Source organism: Uloborus diversus, chromosome 1, assembly GCF_026930045.1.
Source record: "Uloborus diversus isolate 005 chromosome 1, Udiv.v.3.1, whole genome shotgun sequence".
Classification (NCBI taxonomy): Eukaryota; Metazoa; Arthropoda; class Arachnida; order Araneae; family Uloboridae; genus Uloborus; species Uloborus diversus.
Genome location: NC_072731.1, coordinates 149,006,239 through 149,017,916, shown reverse-complemented (window position 1 = coordinate 149,017,916; position 11,678 = coordinate 149,006,239). Strand labels below are relative to the sequence as shown.

The following is an 11,678-nucleotide window of genomic DNA, read 5'->3' as shown; positions in this document are numbered from 1 at the left end:
ATTTTGTGACCACGAACTTGTTTAATGTGTCCCAGTCACCATTAGTGGACACGGATGATCATCAATTGGCTTACATCGAACTCGGAAAGCTCCAGTTACGAGTCCGTAGCCTTACCGATCTGGTCATCATGGCTTTTTAAGTTCAATACAGGAAGAACGCGTCGATCTAGAATTCTAACAAAATAAAAACCAGTGCTGTAGTTATGTTGGAACGCAGAGGGACGCTGGCCCCGAAATATTTTTTTTTTCTTTTTTGTAAAAATAATGCAATGTAGTATTAATTGGTTTCAAGCCACCTTTTCTTTTGGTTTGTTCTCACAAACCCTAAGGTGAGTTCCCTCAAATAATTTTCTTTTAGTACAGCACTGGCTAAAGCTCGAACTTGACCGGTACACTTTTCACTACAGAGTCGCCCATATCTACCACTATTTATGATTTAACCAGTTGGATGGGACCCTGAAGACAGCTCTGATTTTTTGATCCACACCCGAAGTCGAACAATCCCTGGTCCAGCACCCCTAGAGGTATCATTTCACTTGGAGGACTTTGTGACCACGAACATATATAACGTTCCCTAGGTACCTTTAACGAAGACGGCGGATCTTCGACCGGTTAGGATCGAACCTGGGCCCCTCCGGTCACAAGTCCGATGCCTTACCAATCATGTCACCACGCCCCTTTGCCGGTACACCGTGTACTACGGCCTGATAGACCTGAAATAAAGGCAGAGAAGAGAGACTCAAAACAATACTTTTCTGCTACTCACTAAGAATGGAACGCAACCTTAAATGCTATAGCAAATTCGTCTTGGGCAGATAATATTGGTTTTCTCAAAAGCCTTTTTGAGTAACTTGTTTGAAATACATTTTTGCGTAATCGTTTAACACATGTGAAATAAACGAAGTCTTTTTAATAATAATATATTTATTTTTCAAAATAAACATGCAAATATAAAATTTTCATAGTTATAAAACGGACGGTAGTACATGATTTATCACTATACGAGGAACAAAACTAAGTTTGTCTGAATGAGGAACTATAAATCATACATCATTCTGAACATAGCTACTAAATTTGCCTTAGGATGTACCATTATTACGTGACAATGTATTCGACTTAAGTAATGATTTACTTTCATGCTTTATGCAATAGGTATGGAAAATGATGAAATAGTTTCAAAAGACTAGTCACTATTGCACTGCAACTGGTCTTTTCATCAAAAATTTCATTTAATGAAGTTTTAGTGCCTATGTGTACAATAGATGCTAAAATAAGAACAAGAGAATAATGAAAATGTATGCAGTATACCAGAAACTGAAATGTATAAGAATCAATTAGGGCGGTTGAGAACTCGGTTGGGTTGTCAACCGAAGGTACGTGAAAATTTGTAAGGAGTACGCGGTTCAGTACCAGAAAAAAAACACACACACACAAAATTGTATCTCTAATGATAGAACATAATTATGACCAAAGTATGAGTAATTTCAAGAGATCCTACATTGCAACAAAAATATATTGCCCTGTTTTTTTTTTATTTCTGGACTGGCGAAGAAAAAGAACATAAATAATTTTCAGGCATTACTCTAAAAAATTACCTTCTGCGGTTTACGACAACCGACTAAAGCGAAAAAGCGATTTTTAAGTTTAAAAGACCTTTCCATATTTATTCCCATACAAAAGATTTTTGTTAACACATGTATTGAATTGTACTAAGACATAACTGGTTTTGCACACGAAAAAGTTTTCGTTTAAAAAAAACTGTTCGTTGCATTCTGTTCATTTAATTAGAGTGGGACTCGGTAAAGGTTCAAAGCGGTTAATAGAAAAACTGAGTTATTAGGACGCAAACAAAAAATTTTTTTGTTTGGTAATTAGCATGTCAATGCTCACAATTTGGCTTTGTATGTAAAAAGAAAAAGAGAAAGAAAAAAAAATCGTTGAAAAAAGAAAATAATCAATTTTAGGATGTTTGCTCCCCAAAATCAAACACATATTGTCAAGAAAGTTACAAAAAAAAAAAAAAAGAAAGAAAAATAAGTGTATAAACCTGCTGTAAGTGCATATCCATGTGCAGTTAGAAGACCAAAAAGTGTTTAATGATGAAAAAAAAAGTCTATCTTGGACAAGCCAGAAGTGTGCTCTCCTTTTGCCATTATCCCCCCCTGCAAGCAATCAAACATGACAGCAAAATGTAAATTTGATAGTACATAGTTCAATAATGACGTATGAAGGATTTATGTCCATTTAAATTAATTTTTGGTAATTGTAAATCATATAATAGAAGACAAGAAAAGGCATAGCAGCCTTGAACTACATCTATCTGATAAAGTTCCAAAATGTGGTGACAGAGCTAGACTACCAGTTAGACAATGCTACGCTTCTCTTGAATTTTCAACCATGTAATGATTGACGAATTTCTAAATGTTTCAGGAATGCCTTCCATAGCCATCATTAACCCCAGTCTAAACTTGATTAAATATTTCTAGAGACTGTCAACTCAGTCTGTGCGGTACACACACTGGCGCTGCCAGAATTTATCTTCTGAAGGGGGGGGGGAGAGGGAAGGAGGGGAGAGGTTGATAAAAACAGTCCCTACATTTGTATGGATTATCGCAGTAGAATTGACAAAATTGACAAAATGTGCTACAAGGAGGGGGGGGGGGGCTGACTCCCAAACCCTAAAAGGTCTTATATCCTGCTGCGACAGCTGCCATGCTGCAACGAGTTCTACTTTCGCTCCCGCTACGAATATAATTTCCCTCTCTGTCTTATACATTCTTCCTACCTTTAACTGTTTCAATGAATTTGATGGAGGCTAAACGCAACGCATAGCTCGTAGTCTTCATCAAAAATCTAAATCACCACTTGAAGATTGATGTAATGGTCTATGCTAAAAGTAAGAAATATATACTCTTGTGAAAGATTTAAAAGTGGTTATACTAGTCATTTGCATTCGTTATTTTCAAAAAACTTTTGATTCTACACCTTTTTAAGTTAATAATGTCATTCGTCTGAATGAAGCAGATATAAAGGTTAAAATGAAGTAAGTACGATTAAAAAAAAAAAAAAAATGCATTGAATATGAAACAGTAAAGCTGAGGAAAACAAGTGTTTCCTATCAATACTGTAGCTTTTTCTGAAGTTTCACAATTGTTTTTACAATTTTTTTTCACTCAGTTACTTTCATTTAACGTAGTTATATTTGCACAAATTTTTAAACCTATTCATAGAAAAATAAGGGTGTCCGAAATTTACAAATGGCCAAAAATTTCAAACGAAGTTTAGTGGATGATGGTAGTCTTGTGATGTGATTTGGTTCAAAGAATAGCGTTAACATTTTGTTCAGTCAGGTCATCAGTGTCGACTCGCGTTGTCTTTGAATGCATACCGGATATCATGTAGATCGGACATAGTTGATAAGCTGTTATTATCCAATTTTTTCTTTTTAAACTTCGGAGCCTCTTTTGTGGAGTTGCTGCAAGTCAAAGCAAATTTGATTTCTTTTGCCATAAGCTTGCCAATGTCTTCCTGAAATGAAATTAAAATGAAAAAGTTAAATATGATACAAAAATTTAAAGAAACTCAAATGAAATTTGTTCTGATAGAAATTCAATTACGAGGCTGGTGTGATTTTTTTTTCTTTTTTGGTCGATAGTAGTAAAGTAGTAAGATACGATAGTAGTAACTCTCATAACCAGTTAGAAAAGGCTTCTGGATTACAGTGCCATGCGGTCTGACCAAGTAAACCAAACAGAGCTTGTGCACTAAAAAAAATTTTCATTTCTCATTTGTATGCTCATAATTGACAAGGAGTATGAATTATAAGTTTGTTCTTATCTTGACTTTCACTAAAAATAAGTTAAAAAAACATTTAATAGTGGCTCAAATGGCGATTTCCCCGGAGCACGCATCCCCATGCAAAGGAAAGAGAAAACCAAGATGTCTAACCCATGCACTAGGAAGAACGAAGGGGTGTTGCCATGACAACACAGTGTTGCCATGGCTCCTATTTAATGATAAGAGACTGATGTTGGCACTTCTTCAGAGGCGAGACTAAGCAAGCAGTTCCAAGCATGTGGAAGTAGGGTCCAATCTAGGAACTCAAGCAGGGCTACCAGATTTGCTTTTTTGAAATTGTCTGGCTTGAGAAAATCGTCTAGCTTCTTGACATTGTTTTGGATTTTGACCTTAGAGCAGGAATTAAAATGGAGGGAGCAGATCCAATCACAGGCTTGGCAAAAGCTGACTCAATGACCCCAAGTCACGCGACTCAACAACGACGAATAGTTGGCACGTTTTGCGTTAAAAAGCGAAATAAACCAGATTTCCTCCACAATGTTTTGCTTTAAAATCTATCTCGTGACTTCGGGTCTCGGCTTCATGAATAAAAGTCGTCACTCCCTCCATTTTAACTCTTCTCAGTGATTTCGACTGGACAAAAGCGGATTTCTACTCTTGGACAATGGACTGATTGCGATTATGGTTTCCAATCCCGATCCTAAACCACGCGGGATCCCACAAGACATTTCGCGGGATTGAGAGCAAAATCCCACAAGATTTCCAATCCCGCAAAAATTTTCCATGCAAGCGTTTTCCAACTTTTGCCCCTCTCCCCCCCCCCATAAAACATATAGTATTTTCACAAACATCATTTGAATTTTGAATCACCCTCCTTGTATATCTGCAACAACAAGAAAAACTTTGTGTCTCATACGATGAACGGTGGACTTACCATTTAAGAACACCAATAAAAATAGTGTCTTATTCTGAGAATGAAGAGGTATCGGTTTTCATTCGTTGAGATATTGGGAATTTGATGCGTATACATTACAAACGTTTTCAAAAGCCATCCCTAAAATATGAATCCTAGAAAATTGCACTTTAGAAAAAGAAAAGAGAATGTGTATTACAGATTGCAAATCCACAGTGGCAACATAAATGCAATATTGGAACGCTTATGGAAGATAAGGGGATGCCCTCAAAATCTTTAACTTAGTAAAAATGCTCAATATTTTTCTCCGAAGAAGAAAGCAGTGAAAAGCCTGGCATTATTTATGCTCTCTAATCTGTAGAAAGTGTCTGCTGGTGTCTTTGTCACCGTGAAGCTAATGTTATAAATGTGACTGGTACCTTGAAAATTATGTTGGATAAATTATCTGAGCAATTTGTAATATTCGTCACGACTCTAAAAGAGATGAGTGAAGCAAGGATGAAAAACAGGATGACTCGCATGACAGTGCATACGTTAAAGTTAAACTGTTCAAGCTTTTGAATGTCTTTTTGAATGAGAGGTAAAATTAGCGAGGACCTTTACTGAGGCTACGACATAATAAAACCAATCAGCATTCACCCCCTGCTGTAATGAATTAAATTCACTGGTACAATGATCAACGTTAGTTAAGCAACAAGGGTGTTCTCAGTGCAAATTATATTGGATATAGCAAGATACGCAAATCAAAGAGACATCGTTTTTGTCCGAAATTTGCAGTTCTTGATCAAAAACCAAACATGAACTCCATTAGAAGAAAAAAAAAAAACCTATTTTAGAAGGCAATGAAGTTTATTATAGATCTTTTGATGAATGTCCACAATTATTTAATCTCTGTAAAACTAAATGTCGTGGAACCACAGCACGCGTTTTCATCAAGCGCGTGTTTTTTTCTCTTTTTTTTTTGAGCAAAAATCCTTCCCCATTCCATATGCACAATGCTTTGTTAATATGCATTGGACTTTTTTAGGGCGCACTTTTGCATATCAAACGATAGTTGCTATTTGGATTGTGACTTTGTAGTACAGGGCCGCTGCTAATATGAATCACGCTTGTTTTAAAGTTTTGATTCCATAAAGCGGCTGATTCAATAAAGCGGCTAATTCAATAAAGCGGCTAATTCAATAAAGCTGGATTTTATTCTGTTTTTGACACTTTGATTCGTTAAAGCGGTTGATTCAATTAACCACTGATTCAATTAACCGGCGTCCACTGTACTCTACATTTGGTAAACGGAATTTGAGAAAACTACTAATTCAAGTAACAAAAGCAGTTCTTCTTAAGGGGTCTAAGGACATATTTGTTTTTGATGCATAAAATTTTTCTATTCAATAAGGCAGTTTCTAGAGTTAACACGCTTTATTCGGAAAACAAACATTATAAATCATAGGTAATAATATGAAGACAATTGGAAGCATTACAGCTGCTTGGGCCGCCGCGCCGCATGTGCCTGCTGGATTATAATGTTTGACATTAATAGGCAATTTGCTATAATTTCAAAGTTGGAAGAAACTCCATAATCGGAAGCCTCATTTTTCCAGGGTACGCAACGTCTATTTAATAAAATTATTGAAAATTATTCTGATGATAAGGGGAAAAAACTATTTTAATTAAGAAAAAATAAATTGAAATGTTAAAAATTAGACTGCGATTATTATTTTTTCTTTAGGTCCTTATTTAAAAGAACCCGTTTAGCTCAAGTTATTAGAAATGATGACCTGAAGATGAAAGCAAGTCTAAGTCGCATAAGAGGAAATCACAATAAATGAAATCATTCTTTAACAACACTCTTTAAACACGGATATCAGTTTCATGATCTATGTTAAAACAACCTTGAAACCTTGTCATTTCGTTTGCATTATAATTTGAAACAAAGTGAATCCCCCCTGCGAGCGGGAAAAATTTACAAATAGCTCTTCACAATTCCGCCAGGCCATCTCTGGCGAGAACCCAGAGGTAAATGAAGCTTTAAAGGGGGGGGGGGGTTCACGTACGAGGGCAAATCATGAAGTGTTTGCGCCTATTTTTTTTTAGTCAAAATACGGCTGTGAATTAAAGCAAACATATACACTCCCAGCAGTGACAGTCCCTTGAACCGTACCAGCTGTATCTGCTTTTTGCTAGGAAGAGCGGAGCTGCTATCAGTCATTTAAGATGACGGTTGTTCTTCAGACATCCACAGCTTATGAGCAGCGAAGCGTTATTCCTTTTATATGGAGCAATTGAAAAAATGCCCATAGCAGTTCACAGGAAAATGCCTCTACAGACCTTGCCCTAGTGATTTTCACGTTTTCACTCAACTGAGGAAGTTTCTGGCAGGACAGAGATTCACATGTGACGAAGAAACAAAGAACACGGTCCGACGGCGACTCCACAGGCAGCCGGAAGAATTCAACACACGGGGATCTCTTATTTAGTGCTGCGATGAGACAACGGTCTGAACCGGCGCACAGTGGTTCAAGGGCGGAAAAAATAGCCATTTTTAAGTTTTAAGATACAAAATATTTCATGTCGTAATAACTTAGTCCTTGAGTTTTAGTAACTTACTCCAGAAGAGTTTTTTGAAATAAAAAATTGTTTTTACAAAAGTAAGCCGAAATTGCTGAACAATTATGTTTTTACTTTTTTTCGGACGTACGCCTCATACTTCAGTTTTAATTCATTCGTTCAATAAGGAGGACTAAAATTTAATAAAAGTCATTTCTGATTGGTTTTTCACACTTATAGGATGCATATTACAGTGTAGTTAAAAATTAAAAATTCATCAAAATTGAAAACTACCTGAAATAAAAAAACATTATTTTCTTAAAAATATAATGAAAAGTATTGTGGGATATACTTTTATCGGCGGCTTCCGGTGGGCTAAAACTTACACATATCAATAGTTTAATCCTTCCTGTAAATGTACAACAACATTTTAGCTGCGACCACCTGCGACTGCAGTAGTGGCAGATGTTTTTGTTTGATCTTTGCTGTTTACGAATACCAAAATAGTAAGTTAGAAAATAACTCGTAATGGTATGACGGGGGTAAATTGCTTTTTTATCAAAAAATTGATCATCAAATTTGACATGCTCCAGACTAACGTATGTCACAGTTTCACTTCTTTGCAGGAGAGCCTAAAAACGTTTGTTTACTGTTTCAGAAAGTTGGGACTTTTGAAACATTCATCAATAAATATAGAGGATTTTTTAAAAACAGATTTACGTTGTTATGGCTTAATGCGGAGCATTATTCTATATGCAATGCAGTAATAACCTGAAAATAACAGTTTTCGGACCCGTTTGGCCTTAAAGAAGATACATATGAGAAAGAAATTTTTAAAACTCATACAGAATTCTATATAAAAAGTTAAATAACCATTCTGTTCATAAAACAATGAAATTAGAAAATCATTAAACGTTTGAAATTTCTGATTTCCTTTTCGAAATCATTCTAGTATAAAGCTGTTCTCAGTTTGTCAACATTGCCAGAAAATATTGTTCGAGGGTATCAATTGCAATAAATAAACCTTGCTTGTGGCATACGACTGATTTAATTTATATTTTTCACTAAAAACAGAAATGAATTTTAACTACAGAGACGTTTACTTTCACGTTTCTCAGAGACCTGAATCAAACATAAAGTACATAAAATATGGGAAAACGTCAATTCAAATCCAAAAACATAAAATATGGGAAAACGTAAAATACGAGAAATGTATAAAAAGCAAAAATCAGGTAAGGAAACCAAAATTAAGGTTGCTACGATGACGCTTATATAAAATGTAAAAATGCGATATTTTACGAAAAGAACATTATTATACACACCAGTTTAGATCATTTTATCACATTAAGTAACGAATTCGAGCGTTTACGTTGAAAATAGTCAGTAATAATGAGTCACTGAATCCAAAGTAAATACATCATCCCCCAGGATTGGAACACTTTGCAAAGTTTTTTCCTAGTCTTTATGATAAAGAAAATAGCTTTCCACTCAAGCTCTTAAATGCAGTATTGAAAGAAGAGACAAGTTATGTTTCCTCTTCTTGTTCATCTTCATTGGCGGCCGAAAAGTCCATAAGGTCAGCTACGAATGGAGCAGAAGCGTTTCTGTTTTCATGGATTAACTTTCAACAGAGTGGATTATGTTTAAAAATGCACAAAGGGAAACATTTTTCTTAATTTTAAAACATTTTTTCTCTTTTTTTTTTAACTGCCAAGGGAAAACGTAAAATGCGGGAAATTTATAAATAACAAACTTTCCATCCGGGATAAATTAATATTATTAGTGTACGGAAAAACTAGGACTTGATGATAAAAAAGGTAAAATGTGGGGGAAACGTAGATTCGAGGGACGTAAAATTGGGGTTTCGCAGTGAATACGATCAGCAAGTATGAAAATAAATATTACCATGCAACAATTTTAAAAATTTTCCAAAGCATTTTTTGAGAATATTCAAAGTTATTGAATTTTTTCCGCTTTTTGGTCGTTTTGAACCAGTGGCGCAGCCACGGGAGGAATTTTGGGGTTAAAACCCCTCCCAGAACACAAGCACATTCATTTCCTCCGTTAAAATCAAGGGAAAAAAGCAGAGTATTTGAGCTTTTCCAAGCGGAATAGGTTTCAACAAAATATCTTACTGGTTTTAATGATCGGGAAGCAGTCAGAAATTAATTTTCAATTCTTAAATATAAAAGTTGTATTTCATGATGAGTAACCCACGCCCCCCCTCCCCCCCCCCGGTATAAGATAGCTAAAATGGTGTCAATGAAGCTCTACAGGGTATCATGGTCCTTCAGCACTTCCATCATTGCACAAATGCTTTTCAGCGGAGGAAGCTTACCGCACCGGATTTTCTGAGGCTCTTAACCAATTATCATCGAAAGATCGAAACCGTTATTAACTAGCATTTGACATTCATAAAGACATGAATGTATTTGAGGAGGAGGTTTTAAATGATCTCGCGAAAAACACAGAAAAAATCAATATAAGATTAAAGTAAAACTAATAATAAATATTCTGTGCTTTTTCCCAATTTCTTCGTTTCATAGCGATATCAGAACGAATTATTAATTGTTTTTAAGCAGTTACTTTGACTGAATAATTACTAATTTGTAGAAATTCTTAGATATTGAATAATTACGCATTGTAAATGAATGGGAAAGAAAGCAACAATTTTCGATTTTGAAAACCCCTCCCAGAAAATTTTTCTGGCTGCGCCACTGTTTTGAACCACTGTGCGGCGTGGTGACTATGTGGAGAAATGATGTAAGGGACGTAGTACACTGTGTATATTTGTAAATTTCTGTATGTACCTGTTGTGGTGAATAAAAAATAGGCGCAAAGACTTTTTGATTTGCCCTCGTAGAACGGAAAGGGAAGAAAAGTGTGTATTACAAATTCTGTAATTGTGTTTGTTTAATCGAAACAAATTGTTTCTGAAACTACAGTTGCACAAATTTGATCTGCCAAAACCGAAAGTTCTTCCGATCACGAAATCGCCTCTAGAGGCACTAGCGGAATGTTTAAAAATCATTTTTTTAAAGCTGAACAAAGTGAATGGGGGCCTGATAGTTGTCACCTTCAATTTTCCTGAAACTTTCAGGATATTTTATTAGTACTGTGATAAGAAAAGCTGAAGCTTCTTTCCTCTCAAATTTGACTTGTTGGTCCTTAAGTAGAGGTCAAAGTTTAAGGTCATGAATAGAAAGTGCTAAATACATGGTTGCTTTGCTTCAAAAGCAGTGAATGAACCAAGCCAATTTTTTGTACGTGGATACTACTTGATACTAGATACATTAGGGTGGTTCAGAAATACATGTAAAAAAAAATCTCCTAGATAGCGGGACATCCCTAAATATTTTTAGACTTGTGGATAGTAATATACTGGAAGAATTTTAGCTGTCCTATTTCAACTGAAAGAAGGTGCTCCGAAAAACAATTTTGTTTCCTAATCAATTTCTAATAGCACGAAAAACTTGCGCTTTAGCATCCTAATAACGGGTAAAATAATTAAAAAATTCTGAAAAAAAAAACTTGAAATTGCGCAAGAGTCCTCAAGTTGAGGAAAAATAGAAAAAAAATCGGCAATTTTTAAAGACGTATATTTTTTTCAAAAAATATTTTAATTCATTTCTAATAGTATAGAAAATACACTTTGTAGTTACCTAAATGTACATAAAAAGCTTTGGGGGCACATTGTAGATCATATGAATTCGCACAGAAAGCCTTAAAAAGTTAAAGTCATATTATTGCAAAAATTCTTAAGCTGACATAACGTTCTAAAAATATACTATTAAATATCCGTTTTAATGTTTTACATACATTTCTCTTATGATGAAATGACTCAGGACTCACCACGTGCAAACCCGTCATTTTTTCACATTTTTCCGGGGGGGGGGGGGGTCAAAGGGTGCATTTCAATGGAAGTTGAACGGAAAACAGCAAAACTCACGCCCGCCCAAGTATAAATTTATTTATTGTTCAAAGCTGTGGTTGGGGGGGGGGTGGAGGGGGCGACGAACCATTCCTTGAGCCCCTAAATGACGCGCCTAATCAGGTAGCGGTGGCAGCAAGTCGAGTCCAACCCACCACCCTACCCAATCAACCAATTTCGGTGTGATTCATTATGTTGAAGTTCTTCAAATTCTGACTTCGTATCAAATGTTCTTGATCTGATTGTTATTTACTATGAAAACCTTCTGCGTTTTCATGCTTGCAATAGTTTCTTGCAGCCTCTGACACAAGTTTTGCACTTCTCTCTACCGTTTGAGTATGGTATCAAATATTCAAGCTGTGGCAGGGCTTTGACTTTCAATGAAGTTCAAAGTCGTCTGTTGCCATATTTGAAAACAATGGCAGTGGCATCAGCTTATACTTGAGCCGATCAATAAGTTCAGGATAATCTATCCGGGCCCAAACAAGACAA

The 11,678-nt window shown here is 35.7% G+C and overlaps 1 protein-coding gene across 1 annotated transcript in view; it reads right to left on the bottom strand.

Moving 5' to 3' along the window:
• Positions 1-944: 944 nt before the first annotated feature.
• The window catches only part of LOC129216237 (glutamate receptor ionotropic, kainate 2-like), a 71,836-nt gene continuing 61,102 nt past the window's right edge, over positions 945-11,678 (bottom strand). The window contains exon 15 of the mRNA XM_054850439.1: positions 945-3,528. Coding sequence (XP_054706414.1) covers positions 3,355-3,528 — 174 coding nt within the window. The 3' untranslated portion in view covers positions 945-3,354. The remainder of the gene's footprint in view (positions 3,529-11,678) is intronic.